Source organism: Protomyctophum parallelum (assembly GCF_964188405.1).
Source record: "Protomyctophum parallelum genome assembly, chromosome: 1".
NCBI classification, from domain to species: domain Eukaryota; kingdom Metazoa; phylum Chordata; class Actinopteri; order Myctophiformes; family Myctophidae; genus Protomyctophum; species Protomyctophum parallelum.
The window spans coordinates 42483294-42507232 of NC_139697.1; the positions used below are offsets into that span (position 1 = coordinate 42483294).

A 23939-nucleotide genomic window follows, 5' to 3' on the forward strand; every position below is an offset into this window, starting at 1 on the left:
ACATTATAGCAACGGTTGCTATTATAATAGTTATTGGACACATATTTTAACAAAAGAATATCACTTACTTACTGGACCTTTAAAGTCAAGTCTCAATCTATGACTAACAAATATTATATGAAGAGGATTAGAGGATAGATAACACCACATGAATACATAGCCTACAGTTAAAATTATCGAGAAAAAAATGCTTACTGACTATAGGATGGCAGCTTGTGCGGTGTTTATTCTTTAAGCACATATGCTAAAGTTTGACAGTTAGGTACACATGACATCAATCACTGTTTGAGACTATACTCTTTCTCATGTTTAATTTGCACTTTGCACTTCAACATGGATGCTATTATTTCTAACCATGGAAATGATCATGGCCAGAACATTACGTTTGGTGTTCAATCCCGCTTAGGCCAGAGATTCTCAAGGACCCCCCAAATGAATGTAATTGGCCAGATCCCATCAGTAAATATTTTACTCTCTCCCCCCCCATATATATATGTTTTCTTAATAGTCAATCAGCTATTTTTAAATAGCCATTGATATAGGGTTGAACTGATTTCAATGCTACATTAACTATAGGGGACCCCCTGGAACCCCTCAAGGACCCATGGGGGTGGCACTGCTTAGGCACTGTTACAAACAAAAGGCAAAAGCATTTTTGCAGATGTCAAAGATTTTTAGTAGCTGCTGTTGTCAAGCCAAACAAAACCACGCACGCACGCACGCACACACGCACACACACACACACACACACACACACAGTAGAGTCGAGTGTAGAGCTACAACTATCGATAATCTTTGTTTCTTAACCTGTGGGCCCACTTAACACGACAGCCAATTGGGTATAAAGCGTATGATAATCCACATCTGTTTTATTCAGTTCCAGTTGGCTAATGTCTTATAACACATAAATGTGTTCTTAATAAAATAATGGCGTAATCTTCTTCTTTTTCTTTCAGTCAATAAACTCATTGCTCAACTGAAGCTGAAATCCTTCCAGATGTTCCTTAAGTTTCTCCTTAACATCTTCCCTCATAACCACAGTAGTGCCTAACAAACACTGATGACTGGCCTGAGTGTTATCAGAGGCCATTGCCACTCTCACGTCTCTTGAAACATTCTCTGAACACTGTCCCTCGTCGCCCTCTGCCATCAGCCTCTGGTCGTTTTGAAATGGGAATTCAATAGCTTCGATAGTCTGCATGTCGTCATCTGCATCCTCCGTCTGGACCAAATTGACTATCCTGTTGTCATCAGGGACAGGTATCAGAAGCAGCTGTCCCTCTGTGCTTCTCTCTATCCAGCCCTCTATCCAACCGACGTGTTCAACGCCGCCTGCGCTCGACTCTGCGAGGAGCATGCCATGAGAACTTGGGCCGGGCTGTAAGTGATCACCCCCTGCTGACATCATCTGCTGCAGGTCGACGTGAACGTGGGTTTGCTGCAGAAGCGCGGGAGCGGGAAGCTGTGAGCTGCCGCTTTTTCCGAGAGGACTTTCGATCACGAGCACCTGAACGTCTTCAGGCTTACTGGCCGCGAAGCAAGGGTGGCGGCAGACGTCGTCTTCCGCTTCACTCTCGGTCACTAGCTTCTTTTGGAATTTTCTCTCCAACCCTTTGGAAACCGCAACGCGTTTGTCACACTCTGCGCCTCTCTTATTAACCCGGGATATTTGTCCGTCTCTGCTCATCTTAGAACCTCTCGGTACCACGTGACCTCCGCTGTCCTCTCGACCTCTCCCACAGTAAAAGCAGTACCCCCCCTCCTCGGACCCTTGTTTCGTGTCTGTTGTGGGAATCCAGCCTGCCAAGTCTACAGCTTCCCCGAGTTCCCCCACGAACAGCCCATTATCCTCAGGCTCTGCATCCGTGTCATTCTCATCTGGGTTTGTCGGTGAAGAAAGTCTTTCCTCCGCCTCTCCTCTGAATAGGGCTGTCAGGATCATGAAATGTTATTTGATCATTAGTTGTCATACACATAATTGCAATTGATGAATTAAAGGTGGTGTAAGTGATTTTGCTTTTGTTCAAACTGTTTTTTGGTCAAATATGTTAAAGCTCCTGATTGGATAAAATTGGTATCCCTACCTGAACATTTATTTTTTATTTAATATAATAAAGAGCTGGACTGACAAGGAGAACCATGTTACTGAATAAACCGATTACTATCAGATTAGAGATAGTAATACTTATTTAACAAAACAATCATAACTCACTTGATTCTGCAAAGCAACTGTGATTATCTCAAATAGCTGCGGTAGGACAATATGCATACAGAATAACTCTTCCTACTTCCGGGCTCCTTCCCTACTAGCCTACTACACACTACACAGGTGTTACCGATGATACTAATTAAGGCTCTGTTCCATTCTGGTCAAACCATAGAGTATATATATCTATAGAGAAGACACCCGAGTTCTCCTCCCATCCACTTGCATTGAGTTGCTCAAAAGCGCATGAGGCGGATTCACTCCTCCTTCCTGGTAGGAACAGAGTGCATTCTGGGACGGATTGCAATGGTGAGTGGCCCCAAACACATGAACGCGCTGCCGTTGAACGCACGTCGTGAACGTGTACAATGATAGTCAACAGACAGCGCGTTCATGTGTTTGGGGCCAGGCTGCAATACCTTCATTCGGCCACTATGTCCATTTCGCCTTAAGATTTCCTCTGGGTGCCTTCTCTATAAATATATATACTCTAAGGGTCAAACAGTGTCAGGGTGCAGCTCACTGGAAAAACCCTGCTACACCAGTAGATCTCAAAGTGTCCTTGAGTGGGTCGAGATGGCCCCTTATGGGTGTGTAACTCTGAGAGTGTACAAAGGAACCAAATTGACCTGTAAGGGTCCATTTGGTTCCATTTGTACACTCAAGAGTTATGGCGGTCCATCCAGAGCCTTAATTAGAATCATCGGAAACGGAAGGAAGTAGGGAAAGGTCCCGGAAGTAAGAAGATGGTCTTTCCAAAATGGCTGCTGTGCATAATAACCTATCATGTCATAACTGCGACAGACCCACCTCTGCCAGGCATCCTTCCCCCCCTGCCTCTGGGTTTGTCTCTGGACAGAAGCAGGGTGTGTTTGAGGCGTTTCTCCCGCAGTCTCAGGAGGGAACCTCGCAGTCGGTTCTCCCGTCGCCTGGCGGCGTTGAGCTGCCGCAGGGCCTTCTCCAAGCAGTCGATGGCCCGGTCGTACCGCCGTCTCCACACCTGGTTGTTAGTCACAATCAGGAAATTATAGCCAGGTGATGATTCATTTGCCATATAAAAAAGTGTGATTGACGATGTGTTCTTGGTATTGAACATTGATTATGTAAATAAATACATTTCCGTTTGCCTTTTATGCCTTGTAAACACAATTTGCACAAGGCATATGACAAATAACAAATATACAAAGCCTCCAACTGAAATATACAAAGAAATGACTATGACCGGTACCAATAATAATAATAATAATACCAAAACAGGCTATATATTTACTAATCTTATGCTAAAGACAAGATATTTTCACTACTTTCCAATAGATTAATTCATAGATTAATGGAAACAATTTGATTATGCAAATATAATAGGCTCTAAGCACAGCAGCCATATTGGAAAGAAATTGGGCTTCTTCCTTACTTCCTTCACTTACCAATGATGCTAATTAAGGTTGTGTAACTTGTGTTCCATTGTGGTCAAAGAGTCAGGGTGCTGCTATTGTGCTGGTCCCTGGAAACACTCTGGGTCTGAGCACACTTTAGAGTCCATGTGCTGACAGAAGAAGCTGTGTTTTGCATCATTTCCGTTTTTTTAGACAGCTGGAGGATGGAAATGAAGCTCCACCCACACGGCAGATTGCAGCGTCGGACAGATTCCCGGAAAAGCTTTCCCCAGCGGCATTTTGCCGCGTGGGTGGAGCTTCATTTCCATCCACCAGCGGTCTAAAAACCCTGGAGATTAAGCAAAACACAGCTTCCTTTGGCCGCGCATGGAAGTTCAAGTGTGCCCAGGCTGTCAGCTACACCAGTCGACCATCATGGTTACTTGAAGGGCCTGCGGATGTGCAGTATAACTATGAGAGTGTGCAAACGATCCATTTGTACACTCTCAGAGTTATGGGCGTCCATGAAATTAAAAGCTTTAAGAACCAGTGTGCTGCACTAAATGGAACAGAGCCTTGAGCCTTCATTAGAATAATTGGTGACACCTGTGATGGAACTAAGAAAGGGGCCCAATTTCTTTCCAATATGGCTGCTGTGCATAGAGAGCCCATTGAGGTGATCTAAAACAATAATTGCCATTGAGGGAGTATGTACTAATAATTGTGATAGGCCTTATACACCCACCAGGGGGCAGAGCTGAGCGTAGTTGTGCTCCTTGGGCAGGTGGAATCCCGGGGGAGGGGGCAGCCGCCTCATGTAGCGTGATGGAGACACGGGGCGAGGAGAGGAGGGCGACGCACTGCCCTGCTGTTGGGAGGAGCCGTCAGCCTCTTCTGCTGGTCCTGGAGCTGCATTGGGTCAAGTCAACCTCGCAATTATTTCTAGAACCTTTGCCACGATTACCCATTTTGACCCGAGATCAGATTCTAAAAATGTCTTCTACATCCTGACAGTTTTCTGAAAAAGATATGTTTCTATGTCAGTCGTAAAAAATAGCAGATCTACAAGCTCGTAGCGCGCCACTCGGTGGCGTGCTATGAGCTTGTAGATCTGCTATTTTTGAATAGCTAAAACATAACATAACAATGCTAACACCAAAAGGGGTTCCCGTACTACATTTTTAAATGTACAAGTTGATCTTGTAGCTTGGCTATAATATTCACAATTCTTTCCATGTCAACATTGTACAATGAAGTATAATATAAGAGTAATGTCAGAGTAATCTATTTAATTGATTATAGAAAATCTATTTGAATGTTTTTGTGACAAATGAGAATGATTGATAAAAGGGGGGAAATTATTACAAAAACAACTTGTTTCTTGGTTATTAGGATGTACTGGTTAAATGTCGGTTTTGATATCTCTTTTTTGCCCAACCCTACCTTGAGAAGAGGATGTTGTTTTTGGATCTGTCTCCACATCCACAGCTGGGTCGTGTTTTGATCCATTTGTTGATGGCACATTGTGAGCTTCTTCTCCTTTGTCCGTTTGAGCCTCAGTTTCTTCTCGACTGCCCTCCTGGCTGGCAGGCTCTGCTTTCTGCTTCCTAGACAATACAAAAGTATAGGTACATCACACCGAGAATTAGATACACTATGCTTTTTAAATCAAATCGTTTTGTGATGTAATGTAAACATGGCTGTGTGGCTGTGTCATGATGTGAGGGGATTCACAGCGTTAAATGGACACTGAGGCAAACTTCAGTTTAAACTAGAAAAAGTGCCCTTCTGGGCACAGGTCTCCACCAGGATAGGAATGTAGGACATTGCAGCTTGCCTTCATCTGGTGGTTGGATAAAAGGGCAACAAAAGTAAAAAATCTGAAGGAGTAATAATAGAAAATGTGTTTTACATATGTCGGCCTCCTGGTGGCGCTATAAAGAGCAGATGTGAAAAATCCAAGGCAAAGGTTTTTCCTTGGCCTCTAGGGAGTTGGCATACAAAGTTATCCACAGATCCGTGCAGTTAGAGGTAAAAACACTTTTTGGCCAGTTATAGCGCCACCTTGAGGCTGAGTTGAAATTGTTCATGTGGCATTTCGTCCTCGGCCTAGTGGGAATGTGGGTGCACAATTTCACGGAAATCACGCGATGTGTTCATGATTTGCAGCATTTTGTTTGAAACTGAGCACTCCTGTGAACTTTGGAAGCCAATCTTAACCAATCAGGATGGAGTCTGAGAAATCTGAAAGACCGGTTTCGTTGAATGGCTCTAGAGAGACTGTGTACCAATTTGCGTGATGTTTGGACAAAATCTGTAGGTGTACTGTGCAAAAACTTGTTTTGCACAAAGCGGCCTCCTGGTGGCGCTATAACAGGCCGTTCTGGAAGGTTTGGGGCAGAGGTTCATCGTTGGCATCCAGGGAGTGTGTGTGCAAAATTTGGCATCGACCGGGTTAACGGTGGCCGAGATTAGCTGCTCACGGACACACACACACACACGGACGGACGGACACACGGACGGACGGACGGACGGACGGACGGACGGACGGAGTGCAAAACATACTCTCCCCCCATGCCTTCGGCCTGGTGGAGACAACAATATGTTTCTGATGTTTCCAATGGACTGACGGCCTACTTATAGCCAATATGGGCAACATGCATTCAATGTTGATGATGGTCTGAGGACCGAAACGGTCACTCTTTGTGTCACCATTTCTCACTATGTCACTCTTTCCACTTTTGTAATTAAATAATATATGTTTGCAACTTTGCATCCTAAGAGCCTCAATGAGCTTTTACCAATATGCAAGGCTTTTTCTATCGTTTGTGGACTTCATTGCTGGCCTCTCGCACCTGGCTGTAACTTTTGGTAAAAGATGTACTACTGGCCTGTCATGATCAGAGTCTCACAGACAACCTCTAAAGGTCTCTCATTGTCGGTTTCTTCAACAGTATCAATAATACAAGACCCAGATCATTCTTAAAGCAAACCTTCTTTTAGCACCATTGTTGCTGCTGTATGAGAGAACATAAACACCATTACTTTGTGTTTTTCTAGAATTAATACAAGACCCTGGTATCCAGGTTTGTGGCGACCGGGTATGTACAGTATATAAGTATTTACAACTAAGTTGGTGCAAACAGTTTTAATGTTTTTTTTTATTTCTTTTTTAAATTCCAGGTCTAGGCATTAGTAAACATAAGTGGTAAAACCAAATTTCAAAAAAATTAAAAACTAAATTTTTCATTTCATTCAAAAGGCATCTTGCTTGAATGAACCAACATTTAACTTTTTGCTCTTGAATTGATGATCTTCATTGTTAGTGACTTTTTTGCCGTTAATTTACATTTTCCTGAGACACAGAAGATCACTTTTGTTTGACAAAAATCCTGTAAACGATCACAAAAATGTGAACTTCGCATCGCATCACATATGACACAAGTTCAGAATAGAAGGTTATTGGTTTCTCAAAATAAAAAGGAGAGTTGAACAAAAATGTTTTACCATGGACACTTCAAATAGACTACTCAATTACACACTTGTAAAAACATTTCTGAATTTTTGCAAGCTTTCAAGTTCAGGAAATCATTAGAGAATGCTTGTTTGTAGATCAGTTTAACTTACCTGGGTCTTCCTTTACGTTTGATCTCTGGAGTAACTTCAAACAGAGTTGGATATGCATCTTCTCTGATTCTCCGGATCCCACTATATAGAAACCAATGAAAAGGTCAAATATATATAACTTAAAATTAAGTGTTTGAGTTTTTGTCTCTTACTCTCTTTGCGTGTTTTGTTTATAGATAGAATAATAATAGATCATATTTAGTAGATACTGTATTGTAGATATGTAGATATTTATTATTTTTAGTATTTAGTTTTTCTTGTTTGATCTCCTTTCCCCCCTCGTCCCCCACTCTTCTTCTTCCCTTTGTTTCTTCTATGGAAAATAATGATACGATGGGAACTATGCACAAAAATAATGATACGATCGGAACTATGCACAAAGATAATGATACGATGGGAACTATGCACAAAAATAATGATACGATCGGAACTATGCACAAAAATAATGATACGATGGGAACTATGCACAAAAATAATGATACGATCGGAACTATGCACAAAAATAATGATACGATCGGAACTATGCACAAAAATGAATTTCAATTTCCACTTTGTTTCTTCTGTGATGTGACAATAAAGCTGATACTGATTCAGAATTTCAACGCTTCTAAATTCACTTGCTTATCCAGTATTTGATCATTTAATTAAATTGATTACTGTAGTTTAGAATCTTTTAGAATCGAAAACATTGATTAGTTCGATGCCTACTAGAGTTATCTTTTACCTGTATCCAATGAGCTCAAAGCTTTCTGGGGTAAAGTGTTTGGAGCAGAAATAGACAAAGTCAGTCTGTGGTTCCCAGAGGCCATCCCGATGGGACTGATTGATCCATAGGTTCCTTCTCGCTGTTCCCTTCGGTAACCTGAACACAAGAGTGACACATGGCACAAAAGACTGAACCAAAAGTCATTCAACACATCAAAGCTGACATGACGGCTAGAGAATACGCTTTTAAAACTTTTGTCAGGGGAGAGCTGATAAAGACCTTAACTGGTTGAAACATGTTGTCAATATAAAAAAAACTTTAATAACTTTACTTCCTCTCCTTCACATTTTTGGAGCACTCAGATCACCATTTTTTTTTTCCTTTTTAAGTTTACATTCCCGCTGATGCTAGAAGCATACACTTCCACCCGGTTGGCCTCTGTGTTTTCAGAACAATATAATTTTTATAAATGGTTAAACTTTAATGTTGCCATTGTTGTGACTGTGAGGAGGTGGGTCTCACTTGTGGAAGGTGATGCCAGCCTTGCGACTCTCCCTGGTGTCACGTGACTTACAGCCTCCTGCCGAGCAGTGTCTGGGCATCTGCAAAAAGTGACAGAGTGACGATGACAAGCCAGTAGAAAGGAGCTAATGCTCGCCAAACACTGCAATACACTTGCATTATTTACATGGATCACACAAATAACTACAACTCTGACAGGTCAGATAGGGCCAGAGAATAATGACATGAGTGATTATTCTCAACCTTTACAATTCCCCCCATCAATCAAGGACCTCTGGGGTTCCCTGTGCTCAGAGAACTCTGTAGAATAATGTGTCAAACCATGTGCCATTGTGCCTCATGTGCCAAACCCCAGTAGGCCCATTAACCGATATGGATATCTTGTCTTCCATAACCAGTGATGGAAAATAACATCAAATACAGTACTTGATTAAACTTAAAAGGAAATTGCATTTTACTTGAGTGGGAAAAATACTTTGTACTCACTACATTTATTTGAGCTCTAGTTACTAGTTACTTTTCATACAATCTAGCTGGGAACCCATCGACAAAACAAAATAATAATAATACAATTTGACTTTAATACTTTAGTAAATGTTTAATAACCACCTCCTTCCTGTAGGTGGTGGTAAAAGAGGTAAACAATAACAAAACCTTCTTTCAGCCCCAATGGGATGGGAATGACGCCGATTTCTGCACGATTTAAGTTGTTAATTATTATGGTTGTTGTTGTCTCAAGTTCTCAACCCATGCAAGTTAAAAGGCAAACAGTTCCAAAGCCTAAAGAGTAAATATAAGTATTAAAACAAGAACAGATCAACAGATCAGCTAACAACGTGTTGCGTTGATAGCTTGTAGATCTGTTCCTTTTTCGGCGAGCGACACCGTGGTACGACGAAGTGTAAACCGATATTTCTTTTTAAAAAAAAGAAAAAGAAACAAAAAAGGGAGAAAAAAAAAAAGCAGAGAGGTCTGTTATGCTATTTATTCTACAGATAAATGTCTGGCTATTTCAACACACTCTCTGTACGAAATGAAAACACTCTCAATCCTACTTAAAAAAATACCGTCCAATTACTTTACAGATGCACAAATAAAGCGTTCAATATCACCTTTTTTGCACGTTCGACCTCACGAAAATGGCGGCTCTGTCCTTCCTTTCCTTTCCTCCTGTATGCCTGTAATGCCTGGCTTTGGCTCCGCCTCTTCGGTGCACTACCGCCCCCAACAGGACGAGCCAGGAAGGAACCTCTGTTCATGCAGGGACTGGTCTATTCAGTTTGCATGTTGCAGATCCGGTCTACAACGGATAGGTAACTTGTCTCCATACTCTAAGCAAGGTCTCCATGCATATTGCATCAATGTTAAATGACCCGATACAGCAGGCGGGCTTTAGACCGGATATGAGTGCTGAATAGTAAATAAAGGCTTTTCATCTACTACCGTAATATACATTTATGAAAGGCATAAATTAGTATATTTATGTTTTTTTTTTTAAGATGTAAAAACCGAAACTGGTCTGACTCTGAAACATAGATAATCTCCTCATGACCTTTGTTAATAAAGTGTTCAATCAATCAATGAGAACTGAAACTTCTCTTTTCAAATGAATGCACTTTTCATTTATATCACGTATCATTCTATCTGCCAGCAGTTTATTTATTATTAATGAGTCTGTTGTTTAACCATCTGTCAGTTGTTTATTCTCTGCTTTACTTCTTACTTTATTGTACTGATGTCAACCTGTCTTTTAAATTCTAAAGATGCATTACAAAATATTATTATTCATTCATTATTATTATTATATTATATTATTCATATCATTATATAACTTCGTTTCTTATAGCCTACATTAAATCAAATGTGATGTAGTCTGCTTAATATAAGAGTGCTCAAAATAACATTAATGCATATAATATACCTAAAATACTGAACAGACTTTTGGCAGCATTCATCAAGTCAAGTGTCTTGTCTAACAACTACTATGCTCTCATGTTAAATAAACGTGTCATTGTCCATCTTATCTAGTTAAATATGGCCTGTCATAAAAGCACAGTGAGACATGAGCACGGTGCAGGCTCTCTACTTGCTGTTCCCATCGTTTAGGCTACATCATCCTTCTGTTGCCATGCAGACTTTTCACTTTTATCTCTTTGTAACCTTTCATCTGTCTCTGGACCCCATAATAATGGTTAATGCAGTTACCTGCAATGCAGGTAAGAACGTTATTTATGATTTAATCACATGAAACCTATAGTAACGCTATTCAGGGATGATAATGTTTCAAAACAATTCTGAGCTGAGCTTGTAGATTTTTAAGTATAAGTGAAAAAATAAAAAGGAAAGAAAAAAATAGATGTAAGCCTATTTTGTTTGGTTGGTCTCCTTAGCCTTGAAGCAACAATAGTATCACTAGCAGCAACATGATTGATTGATTCATTGATTGATTGAATATTAACAGTTCACAAAAAGCCATAGGTCATAAAAGGTACATTAAGATGCTTGTAGGTTCTGTGTGCTACTACTGTACATGGGTATACCGTATACATTTGATATTCAAAGTGGCATATGTGCCAATGTGTATGGTGTGTGTTTAAGTTCCAGGTTATACATGGCTGATGATAGGTTTCTGTATTCTGTGTTAAAAAAAAAAAAAGAATAATGAAAAAAAAAACAAAAAAAAAACTATTAACTAGATTTGTGGTAGATTGTGTACTGAACATTCACAGTGTTTCTAATTCTAGGTTGGAGTACCGGTACCCAGAATCTGGACATAGGACATTGGTGAGATATCTGCTTGTTTTGCTTGTATGATAGAATTGAAAACCAAAAGTAGCCTATGTCAGCAGCATCCCATTTAATAAAGCTCACGGGACATGTTCAATCTGATCATTATAAGTGATCATCAAATTCATCACCATTCTGTCTGATATTGTCCCCTGTGACTTACTTCTGTACATGTACAGGCCACATCCTGAAATCAGTCCACCAGAGGGTGACATTCCTCCAACCCGATGGAATTCTGGTGATGCTGCTGTTTGTACCCCTGATCCAGTGGAAAGCAACAGGTCCTGTTGTTGTGTATTTGTGTAATCTAGTTGCCCAACACAATTAATAATTCTAGCCAAATTACATGAAAATTACATGTAGCTGCTTGCTCAGTGTCAATTTATTTAAATGTGAGAGTGAGAGAAATGTGAGAGAAATGTGAGAGAATCACAAATTATAATTCTGGCATAACTCATTTCAGTGGCAATACCTTTCTGTGCAAATCATACCATTCATGTGTTGACTGACTTTTATAGCCATTGCAACATACATTCAGCTAAAAAAATAGCGAATCTACAAGCTCGCAATGAGTTGTGAGCTTGTTGTAGGTCAGCAATCTTTGGAGCACATGTCACGATAATTAAGTCAGGCTTAAAGGTAGGGTATTAAAATGATATTTTTGTTAAAATATGTGTAAAATAGCTTTATATTCTCATATAAGTAGTTGCTTAGAGTGTTTGTTCAGTAGCAGGAGTCTCCCTGTCTCTCCAGCTAGTGAACAGGAGGAAAAAAATCAATTACCCTGCCTTTACCTCATTTCAGTGTCAGCGCATTTCTGTGCTAATCATGCAATTTATTCATTCTAAATCCTTCACAATTTTATAGATTCAACCATCTTGACAGATCATCTAAGGGAAGCATTGCATCCTCCAATCAAAATGTGACGCTGTGTGTGGTTCCACCTACACATGACCAACATTACATAGTGATCATGGAGAATGACAGTGTGGTGATCGAGGCGGCCACATCCCTCTTTGAAAGGCATCCTGGTTTATCAACTTTACTAACATACCACAAGGGGGCACTGCATGTTCTCACTGGGGCCATCTCCCATCCAAATAGACATAGGCACATCTCATTGGTTGGTCATGGAAGCAGTGGCACCGATGGAACGTGTAAGCTAGGCGGTTACGTACCGGAGGACCTCGCCACGGCCGTGTTGGCCATAAAGAGCAAATATGGGCGTCTAGACTCTGTGAGGCTCATCGGTTGCGATCTAGGAAAAGAGATCAGTTTTGCGATGCACCTGCTACAGACCCTCAGATCATTCGACGTGCACACGAGGCTGCACCTGTACAGTTCAACGATCTCTGTCAGGAGCGACGGTGAGATTCTGACAAAGGATGACGTCGTCTGGAAGTACAATGACAGCTGCAGTCGAGTCACTGCGGAACTTAGTAGACGGGGCAACCTGTTAACAACGGTGGGACCCTGTCGTAGAGGACAAGCGGTTCCGGGATACCAAGGAAAAACATTGTACTATAATAAATTGGAATGGCCGACACACCCTCAGATGTTTGTACCCGCTGAACTGCGTAAAAAGTATACATCCATGGACTGTCTGGAGGGGCTCACCTGGAGCTTGTTCTTTGAGCAGAGCGAACATAGGCGAGCTCCTGAATATGTTCCAGAAGATCACCAGAAACAGCCCATTTGGCTCTTAGAGCCACAGGAGAGAGTAACGTTCAAACATCTCACTAACATTCAAGATCTACTTGTGGAGATCCGGTACAACGCAAGAGAGGAAAGTGATTCTGACCTGTACTACGTTTTGAACGACAGCATTTATAAGGTGCAAAAGAAAACCTTCTCTGTCTTTCTGGCCGGGAAGTTCATGAGCCCCGATGATGCGATTGAGCATTTCCTTGACAACTTCCAAGACCAGAAGAACCTGACCTCCCTCGCCGACCTGAGACAGGGCCTGAAGGCATCGAAGTTCAACGACTTCTGCCGGCAGACGTTCCAGCTGCGGCAATGCACTTATAACTGTGAACGCTGGGGTCACTACTTCATGGCGGCGGTGTTTACAGCATCCGTGCGCAACTTCCGCACCTTCTCCCTCTTCCTCATGAGCGTCATCGCATGCGAAGTGGGCCGCTCCAGAGGCACGGATAGCTCCATCTGCTCAGCCTTCGTGGGAGACGACCATCCCATGATGGCGGAAGACCCCTGGCCCCAACGCGACAGACGAGGATTCTACGGATGCACGGTGGACAGTGCAGAGGAGGTGCAATCAGACAAAGTGGCCTGGTTGGATCAAATAGTGGCCAAGGAAGACGCCCTCTACGCCAAGTCCAAGAAAATGATGGGTGGCATTGACCATGACCTGCAGACAGAGCTGGACATCTTCGGTAGGGTCAAGGTCATGAATAAGTACGTGTTCTCTTCTTATCTTGAGTACTTTCGAGGTACAGTTGAGGGGAAGAGGCTTAAACGAGGGTGCACCTTCTCCCTTGGTCAGTCTTACACATACTACTAGTACGTACAGTACTCCAGACTGGCCTCTTCTTGAGTCCTGTCTCTCAAGACTGTTGATTGTTTTGGTCTTGATTTTGTTTGCAATTTGACTCTTAACTATACTTTGGGCCAGAAGGACTCTGGGATGTCCGAGTTCACTTGGTCCATTTCTCCAAATGTGTGAGCTTTAATATGAGGGCACAATTTTAGTTTCCATTCATTCTCAGATTTAATCAGAAGATGAATTATTATTATTATTGCCCATACCCGAAGGCGGGGTTGGCAAAAGGGCCTTTCTGTGTGGAGTTTGCATGTTCGCCCCGTGTCCCCTAGGCCTAGGGTAGGTACCCTCACAAAAACATGCAGTAATCCTGGTCTCTAAACTGCCTCCCCCTGGCCAGCCGGGGCGCCTGATGGAGGGGAAAGGAACTGGTTGGAATAACGTGTTCCTTCCACGTGCTACGTCCAACCAGGGAAACTCCCCCCTGTCAGGTGTAAAGGAGCAACTTGGACACTCAAGCATGAAGGAAGCATGAGTTAAGTCCGTTGCTCTCCCTTGGTTGGTGGAGGGTGTGTAGAGCCCAGGATCACATAATCACATTAGATGATTGACACAGGGGTAAAAAATGGGTTACAAAATCGTGGGATAAAAAATATATAAAAAAAATAAAAAAGAAGATGAATTATTATTATGATAATTACTTGACTAATTACTTAACTACTGTCTTGATTAACTGCTTAATTGCTGGAATAACTGATGCACCATTTATCTTATGAGCTTTGCATTGCATATATATTATTTCTAAGTTAAGTGCAAGCTTCATGTTCTTTCTATAGATGATTTCAGTTGTTGACCATCTGCTTAAACATGTCATGACACCTAGGCTAGGGTCTCAGCAGGCCTGCCAGGATGAACCTGGCCAAAATAACTGCCTGTCCCTCAGCCTTTGTGCATGTACCTATATATTCTGACTCAATGTAAGAATGGTGTTCAGTTGAGCTGGCCACCACGGTGGTCAGCCAGGCTCCTACTTGTCCTCTGCTGTATTCTGTACTTATTCTGTACTAATAAAACCGACCTCCAAGAACATCTCTGCCTGACTGAGCCTCTTCATCTGTCTGCTGCTTCAGAACTTGATCCCCGTATTTTTGCCTAAGTATTTTGAGTAACGCTCAGTGGCGTTACGACGCACCCGGAAGGACTGTCTACTTCCGCCTTTTTCCGATTTGGGAAATGCGGAAGTGCAAACGAGCTCAACGTTAAAGCCCAGCTGCACGGGGTTTCCTCGTCATACTTCCACGGGTCCGCCTGCAGTCCCTCCGCTTACCACTAGGGTCCAGTGCTTCAACGTTGGAGAGCCTCACTGGCCCCTTGGAAACCGCAGGCGGTTTGTTTTACTTCTGGTTTAACTCCCAAGCAGGCAAGCACACTATGCAAATCACTGCAATGACTAGAAGAATGAAAATGCGCTCACACTGATAAGCACAGTTTGATAACAGACCGCAAAACATTTGCATGGTAAAGGTACACAAAGTAGGCTACTGTTTTACAATAACTGTCGTTTAAGGATAAATCATAGACCATCAAACTGAATTCAGAAAAACACATTTCTATTATTTATTGCATTTGCATAGGCCAGAATACAGAGAATTATAAAATATAAATATAGTAACTGCAGGGGGGGGGGGGAATAATGATGATGAAGCAATCTAATGCAGATACTAGTATAGTGGTATTCTCATACATATTAAATCAAATAGTTACTGTCCCAAACGTTTTACAAGTCTGTGACATGTTTTAGGAATTTTCAGGATTTTTTTTTATAAAATGTAAATAAAAAATACTGTAAACTGCATATAATAGCGTTAATGTAGCTACCATACAATAAGACTAATTGGAGCTGCAATCCATAACTCATAACTAACACATTTAGCTGCTCTTCTATAACATCCTGTGGTGAGGAAGGACACCTATTGGTTGACAAGTGCTATTGCATTAAGGTCAACCTGCAATTCATCTTCTGCCCAAACAGGCTTACCCTTATAGCTCAACTGGCATTTTGGAAATTCGTGTTCGCTTGGGGGACCCGCGTTCGAACGTTAAGGATTGCAGCATTACCTGTTAAATCATATTAAATCCAAACAGATATTTAAGCAAATTGATCTCATTTAAGCACTTGAACCATCTATACTTACTAATAAAAACGGACCGGGATCGCAACTGTACTGGTATTCTCTGTATTGGTATTCTCGTGCAAAGCATTGTAAGCTTGTAGATCTGCTTTGTTTGGCAAACTAATAATTAGACCTACAGTACTTGATCCCACTGGGACATTTTGTTTTTCAGCTTTACCCAGCTGAATGCTGCCCAAGTGGTCAGACTTGAGTGCAGGGGGCGGGGGGACACCACTGCTACATTGCTGCGGCGGGGAATCAAGCCGGAGACCTCCTGCTTCCCAGGTTCTCTACCCATTTAGCTATGGCCGCCCTCTAACGCTGGGGTTCAAGTGGTTAAATGTGTTTGTCAGTACGCCGAAGGATTAGAGCACTCTCAAAGTGCATCGTAGTGTGTTTTGGAATAGTTGTGGAGTTGGCCTTGTCTCTGTGCTCGACGGTGTGGTGTTCCTCACATCATTATGCAGGTGCATTTGGAAACCTTCTCCGCACTAAGCAGACCGTGCTGGCCGATGGCTAGAGACTGGATCAAATCCCAGAAATGCTTGAAGGAGATTCCCTCGCCATCAGACACGCCCATCTTCTGAAGGATGTCTGTCAGGCCTTGCTCCGAGCCGGCACCCTATAGGAACAATCAGAGAGAAAACATAAACAACTTAAACCCTGATTTGTACTTTCTCATATATGATTATGATGAAATGCGAGAATAGTAGATCTACAAGTATACAAGTCGCAATTTGCCGATTTGTCAGTTTGTAGATTATGGAAAAGCCTTAGGGACACCAGGTTGGAAGTGGTTAATACCACCTCAAATTGAACTGACCAATAAGCATCGACCGTAGTAATATTCTTGTATTGATTGCATAATGAATGCAAAATTATTGAAAAACTTCAAATGCAATCATGGAAACTGTGTAGCTCCAATGTGGATAGACACCGCTTGCTTCTAGTATTGCCAACTCCAGCGTTTGGTATTATTCGCTGTTCTTACATCACGCGGACGTCATCAAAACAACTCTATCGCGGATCCACCGCTGCCTACACTGAAGCCACACACAGGGATTGTGTTAACCAATGTGTATGGTAGTATCATGTTTATACTGTTGAATATAATTAGTACGTCGTCTGCAGGGCTTAGAGGTGGTCTCCCAAATCTTCTAATACAACATTTAGACCCTGGTCTTTTTTATTTCCCTTTCTTTTCTTTATACAGTATAATTTATAAAATAAATAAGTCCCAGATTGCACCTTCAACGCGAGTTTGTCAGAATGTTAACCAGCAGTGACATGTGGAAAACGGCTCAAACAGGCCCATTTCACACAAGGGTGTGGTTGTGTTTGTGCATGCAGAGAGAGAGAGAGAGAGAGAGAGAGAGAGAGAGAGAGAGAGAGAGAGAGAGAGAGAGAGAGAGTCATTCATGCAGTCTGGTGGGTCTGTGCATGTTGCTGGCGGTGTATCCTTTTTGTTTGGGTGGGGTGAGGAGTCGACGCTAGTATGGGGAAGGTACAAGGAACGTGTCCTGGCTCTGTGATCAGTGACATACAAATAATAATAATAATATATAGGCTTTTATAATTAATATTTTGATAATCGGCGCCTTGCCATACATACACTGTGTGTAATATGCCATTCCTTTCCCTAATGGGTTTCTGTGCCATAGCCTGCGTGGCGATTCTGCATTACCGGTAATTTTATTTATATGTTCAAGACAGATTTCTATTACTAGGCCTAATAAATATGCTGTATCACAGTATCGGCGCCTTATCCTAGTTAATTGCCTGTGTCAGTTTGTTCATATAACTTACGTGTGGAGAGCACCTGCTATTATATATATTCCCGCAGCCCTGGTGACAGCCATTGCATTAAAAATGTACCGTACTACTTCATGTCTATGCAAAGTAGCATCGTTCCCAGTTTCATCTCCATCTCATGAGGACATAAAGCCTGGAAAAAAACGGCTGCTGAAAATGTATAACCAGAAATACAGGAAGTACATGTTGTCCCGCCTTACAGGAACTTCCTGTAGTCCTGTACTTTTGGATAGACTCCTTTAAGCAATAGTTCTTGCCCAGACTAATACTAACGGGTTGAGAAATAGCAACATTTTGAAAAATGAGCTTTGTCATCTGCGCCATATGTTCAGAGCCAGTGACCAATGTGGCTGTACCCTATTTGGCAAGGCAAGTCAACTTTGACGGAGGTTTCAGAGTGTGGAAGTGACTCAAAACTTTATTATACTTAGCTGCACTCGTTGTGAGCTGGTAGATCAGCAATTTTCTGGGGCGTTTCTCACGAGAGAATCACACCGTGGCACGAGCTGGAAATGCGCTTGAGAACGCACAGCGCCATTGACAGCACTTACCAGGAAATACGAATGTTGCCATGAAGAGGTAAATTGCCTTAGTCTGTTATCTTGCTTTTCATGGCCATAATAATTCCACCATCAATTTGTTTGTTTTTTGTTTTTCCCGACTGGCATTAACTAGTCACAGACAATTATCTGTCACAATTGTTGAGCATCATACTGTATGTACATATTATATCGTATCTGTCGGGTGGAAACCTCATCCCAAACTGTTATTTTCAGGATATATATAAAAAAACACAACCGTGTGAAGTGAGGGGTGCTCTTGTCATCGTACATCAATTGTCAATGGCATTTAATGTTTCTGTTGCCACAAATTTACATCATATTTGGTGGACATTTGACCTAATTTCTCCTTTCATTGTCAAAAGCAAATATGAGACGTGTGGGGACAAGATTTACGTCATATTTGGCAGACATTTGACATAATTTCTCCTTTCATTGTCAATGGCAAATATGAGACGTGTGGGGACAAGATTTACGTAATATTTGGTGGACATTTGACCTAATTTCTCCTTTCATTGTCAATGGTAAATATGAGACGTGTGGGGACAAGATTTACGTCATATTTGGCGGACATTTGACATAATTTCTCCTTCCATTGTCAATGGCAAATATGAGACAGGTGGGGACAAGATTTACGTAATATTTGGTGGACATTTGACCTAATTTCTCCTTTCATTGTCAATGGTAAATATGAGACGTGTGGGGACAAGAATTACGTCATATTTGGCGGACATTTGACCTAATTTCTCCTTTCATTGTCAATGGCAAATATTGACAAATGCTGTATATAGGAGGTGCTAGAGACTCTAAAAAAATCACACTTTTGTTAACTTAAGTGAGCGGTGCCTTTCATCACAATGATGACGTCTGATGATCGTCTACAACATGACGTCACGGACAAACGGACAGACAGACACACAAAGCTGTGCTACTACTCCATAAAATATGGAGATAAGAGGTTTCGGTCCGACAGCAACGATACACATGTTAAGTATACTACCTTTGTCAGGTTGGGCAGCTGAGAGGACAGAAGCCCTTTGAACTCATCCGTCTTCAGCGTGGGACTGTTGTCACCGGCAGCCGAATGGAACTGTGTGACCAATGTTTTGATGGCGTTCTCCAGCTCAGAGCACTGTGGGAGTGGAGCAGGGGAGAGAGGGGTTATGCTCACATTTTAGTCATTCAGATCAGATTCATACGAGGTTTCCGCCGGACACACACTGGTCTGATGAACCCATTCTGACCTGAGATCAGATTCTAGAAATGTCAGTCGCTCTTCGATTTTTCAAAAATAGCAGACCTACAAGCTCGTATCGCGCCACTCGGTGGCGCGATATGAGCTTGTAGATCTGCTATTTTTCAATAGATAAAGCATAACATGATGCCGACACCAAAATGGGTGCCCGGTCAGAATGGGTTAGACAGCACTCTAATTCACAGTGACCACCAACTACAACACAATCATTTCAGCAGCTTCTTCATTTTAACCACTTTATCCCAGGTGTTTAAGATTTGGGCTCGTCATAATATACCGAAATTAATCATTTAAAAGAAGAAAGAAAAAGAAAAGTATTAATATCTGGTGAAGTGTTGTGAGCTTGTAGACATTGTGGTCAACTGGTTATGTGTAGACACTGACTAGACAGAGAGACAAGTAAGACCCTGAATCTCCTCTTTGGATTTTGGTACCTTACTTCTAATCACTGTATGTTAGTACCCATTTACTCCCTCTTATTTCATATTTTGCTATTCTTGAAATTTAGATCGTACATATATATCTCTCTGTATTTGTCCTGTGTCTCATACTGCGGTGCTGCTATGACAACTGAATTTCCCTCGTGGAATCAATAGATCTATCAACCATCTGTTAAGGAATTGTACATTAAGAGAGAATCGTTAATCATTCAAATCCAAAAGGATTTAATTGGTATCCTTTTCCTGTGCGTCCTGCTCGAGCACTAAACCCTGAGAGTGTCAAGTGGACCCATAGAGGATGACCTGAAAGTGTCCATTCCTTACAGTTAAACAGACCTTTGTACCAGTCACCCCACATTGTGTTTTCATTATGTCCCAGTGAGCAGCATTTCTTTGCTCTCGAGTCACATCCGTTTTGGCTTAAAGCACATAGTTTGAATGTTTCCACATATCTGCAACCTGGGCTCCGATGTTCAAGTCATGGTTGACTCACAGGCAGCTTGGCTAACCGATTCACCCACATTTTAAAAACAAATTCAAGGTGTTTCTCTAATCTCAGGAACAATACCAGATAGGCAGGTTGAAAGGTAAATCAGTTTATGTTCTTTCAACAGTAGGACAGTTGATTCAAAGTTCTTTACCCAAAACTCAAGAGCATTCACATTCAGTGCAAAACTCATTCAATGAGTCACATTGCGATGAGTTGTGAGCTTATAGATCGGCTATTGGTGAAGATATTTAGTGTAACACATGGGAATAAAGTCACCTGATGGTTAAAAGAATCACAGACCTGAAGTTTTCTCTGTTGGGAGTTTGTTCCAGATATGTGTTGCATACCAAACAATGCTAAAACCCTAAAACCTAACCTATGTTGAAGTGTATTATTAGCAAATAGGCTTCACATAAATCCTACTTTGTACAAAAACAAAACACCAGCTCTGATATAGATGGTAAAGTTACAGATTTGCACAGGGCCCACTTTGTTCCATCTCCTCCGTTCCACTTTGCAAAAGTGTCCAGTTCTCTTGCATTTGTCCAGGGTCATGCCAAATGATTGCTAGCTAATCTTCACCATAATCACATGTTCAAGTAGCCTAGATAATGTACAAGAATGTCGAGATATGCAGCCTACAGGCTGCATAGATAGTTGAGGAATTGTGGACCGTCCAAATGACAGGAGTCAGGACCACGTCAGACCAAAATGTATAACAATAGACGTGTTCAGATTGGGTTCCACTGAGACAAATCCGGACACCTTGAAAGTTGAAACTAAAACGGTTGAGTCACAAGACAATACCCTGGCCTACAGATAGCCTACTGTATGTCTACAGTTAGTCAGTTATATGTCACCTGTGTGAGCGTCACAGGACTTGATCCCCGTGTCCCTCCCCCCTCCCTCATGACAGTCTGTCCCACAGACTCCCACTCCCAGCAGTGACACAACAACTCAAGTTACTCAACAGTCAACACAACATGCAGTCTCTCACGTCTTGTCATAAAAGTGTCCTCTGTCTAGTTGGATAATGTCATTCTCCTCCTGCTTAGCGTCCCTTATTTGTCTAAAATAAAATTATGACCCGTCTTAGCCGTCTAGACTGTAGCCTACTCTGTATAGGTCCTAGCCCCATACAGGTATGTGCCCTTTCCCGAGCTACAGAATGAGCGTAGGGAGAGGTCCTGGTCCTGGTCTGGATTACTGTGTCACTCAGTGTACCTATGCGTTGTGAAAAAAATAAGTTTGAAGAGAATCTGCCATAAATAACGTTGCACAAGTTCCTCTCGCGGTGTAAACCACGCGTAAAAATGAAAAGGTTGAGGGGGAAAAAGAAAGAAAATAAGAGGGAAAGGTTAGAAATGACTGTAGTGTTTTCTGTGACACTCATGACGCCCACGTCTACACATTCTATAAGAGTGATCTTTACAGTAAATAATTGGGAATAGGATTATATATATATTTTTAAAGATTATAGTGCAAAATTGCGCTCACCTGTGCCATGTTGCTGATGCGTTTTGCCGTTACAAATGGATCAATCCGTCTTTCTCCAACGTTTGTTAAACAGTAACTCTTTCTCTCCTCGGCCCTACCATAGTTTTGTGACTCACACACTGGTCTGGCAAGAATCCCAAAAATCCTCCCTCTAAAGTTTTGTGCTCCGCCGTACCACGGTGTCGTTTGCAAAAAAGAACAGATCTGCATGCTATCAACGCCTCATTTCGCGGTGCGTTGATAGCTTGTAGATCTGTTCTCTTTTGGGAGCGTTCCATGGGAAAGCTGCAAGAAATCCACTCGGCATCTCCGACCTCCACATCTGGGAAGCATTTTAACACAAATGCTTGGAACTCCTTTATTTTACACAATAACTCCCTGTAAGTTTATAGGACGCTCTCATTATACTGTAGTAGACGTTAAACCCCTCCTGTGCCGATGATGGCGAATATTAATATAAAAATAAAAAAACAGACAGGAGTGGCTGTAATAAAACAATGTGAAGCTTACACAATTGGGCAAAGTGCACGAAGGAAAAACAAGACCACACGTCACGGAAGATTATTTTGTTAGTTTCACATTAGGCCTACTATCAGGGCAGACAGACAGACAGACAGAGAGTAGTAGCCTCTCAATGAATTACATTAGAATATTGTGTAGAAGTTCATTTTCTTCCGTGTGCATAAAGTTAAGTATTTAAAACCTTTTTTGTTTTGTTTTCTCGATGATTATGGCGTACAGCTCATGAAAATCCTATCTCAACAAATTATAATATTTTACGAGACCACTAAAAAAAATATTTTTTTAAACGAGAAATGTCGACCATCTGAAAAGTATATTAATGTATGTCTGGGCTACTTTTGAACAAATTATTTCATCAATGGGGCGTGGCATGGAGGCGAGCTAGCTGTTGAGGTGTTACGTTGATGTGTTTGTTTGATAACAGCTGAAAAAATAATTTGTATTGCCGAGGCTCATGTCTCACACCTCTTGACAACACAACCTAGATTCTCTGTGGGGTTCAGGTCAGGCCAGTTGGCTGCTCAGTTAAGCACAGTAATACCATGGTCAGTACACCAATTACTAGTAGTGTTGGCTCTGTGGGCAGGTGCCAAGTGCTGCCTGAAAAGAATCAGCATCAACATAAAGCTTGTCAATGTACGGAGGCACACAGTGCTGTAAAATATCACAATAGATGGTTGTGTTGAGACTCTAGACTTGACAAAACACAGTGATGATTTTGGCCACGTTATCTGCTGGTGTTGATCAACTGACAGGGAAAACGTAACAATGGTTTCAATATATATCCATCTTTTTAGAGTACATTTCCTTTCCAGCTTGATTTGGCACCTGCCCACAGTGCCAAAACTACTAACTGGTGTACTGACCATGGTATTACTGTGCTTACTTCACTATATGCACAATGAACTGAGAATATATGAATATTTTGAATTATATTAGGGGGGGGAAATTAACTTTTACACACTATTCTAATTCATTGAGATGGCGGTGTAGCTATAAGGTGAATGTAAACACTGAACAGGAACAACCACATTCCATACAGTCTTGTTTTGAGTTTTCAACATACAGACACGCTCCCCTGGGGCAGGTTAGAAAGTTAAGGTGACCCATCCCCAGATAGCCTATAAGCAGTATATAAGGTAGCCCCCATCAACCTCACATCACCATTACAAATAAAGCCTAATAATGCATAGGGTTAGGGTCTACGTCTATTTCGGTCGCCTAACATTTCTTTTTTCCTGTCAAAATGTGTCCCCAATGTCAATAAAATGTACAAATGAAATCGATAATAAAAATCAAACAAATAGGTACTATTATAAAAAAATAAAGTAAATAAATAAAACACCCTCGCACACGCACACCACCTAGGAGGGTTAAAGGAGAATTCCATACTAAAATGCTCTCTTACCTTTCTTTGTAGTTGTTACGTCCCCACCAAAGAGGTCCAGGTGTTATTTTGTGCAAAAGC

General features: G+C 41.6%; 3 protein-coding genes across 3 annotated transcripts; 1 reads left to right on the forward strand and 2 right to left on the reverse strand.

Moving 5' to 3' along the window:
• Positions 1-532: 532 nt before the first annotated feature.
• On the reverse strand, positions 533-9573 carry thap7 (THAP domain containing 7). The gene is made up of 8 exons (XM_083782731.1): positions 9547-9573; positions 8435-8514; positions 7931-8068; positions 7207-7287; positions 5023-5186; positions 4325-4482; positions 3017-3206; positions 533-1929 (listed from the first exon to the last, which is right to left on the reverse strand). Exons 2-8 carry the CDS (start codon positions 8512-8514, stop codon positions 953-955), a joined length of 1788 nt encoding a protein of 595 aa, XP_083638857.1. The 5' UTR covers positions 9547-9573; the 3' UTR covers positions 533-952.
• Positions 9574-10570: 997 nt separating this feature from the next.
• On the forward strand, positions 10571-13742 carry LOC310871352 (uncharacterized protein; the record flags this gene model as incomplete). The annotated part of the gene is made up of 4 exons (XM_083782838.1): positions 10571-10650; positions 11179-11218; positions 11401-11502; positions 12107-13742. The coding sequence occupies exons 1-4, from the start codon at positions 10623-10625 to the stop codon at positions 13740-13742; spliced, it is 1806 nt and encodes a 601-aa protein (XP_083638964.1). The 5' UTR covers positions 10571-10622.
• A 1572-nt stretch (positions 13743-15314) lies between these two features.
• On the reverse strand, positions 15315-22102 carry s100v2 (S100 calcium binding protein V2). Its single transcript, XM_083788602.1, has 3 exons — positions 21950-22102; positions 19268-19399; positions 15315-16517 (listed from the first exon to the last, which is right to left on the reverse strand). The coding sequence occupies exons 1-3, from the start codon at positions 21956-21958 to the stop codon at positions 16347-16349; spliced, it is 312 nt and encodes a 103-aa protein (XP_083644728.1). The 5' UTR covers positions 21959-22102; the 3' UTR covers positions 15315-16346.
• Positions 22103-23939: the final 1837 nt, after the last annotated feature.

Excerpts from the sequence above, each read along its gene's own strand:
- thap7 (XM_083782731.1), bottom strand. The coding sequence starts at position 8,514 with ATGCCCAGACACTGCTCGGCAGGAGGCTGTAAGTCACGTGACACCAGG. Across the intron at positions 8,069-8,434 it reads GCTGGCATCACCTTCCACAA|GTTACCGAAGGGAACAGCGA; the intron begins GTGAGACCCACC and ends TCTTGTGTTCAG. Across the intron at positions 1,930-3,016 it reads GGGAAGGATGCCTGGCAGAG|CCCTATTCAGAGGAGAGGCG; the intron begins GTGGGTCTGTCG and ends TGATCCTGACAG.
- s100v2 (XM_083788602.1), bottom strand. Across the intron at positions 16,518-19,267 it reads AGCTGCCCAACCTGACAAAG|GGTGCCGGCTCGGAGCAAGG; the intron begins GTAGTATACTTA and ends TTGTTCCTATAG.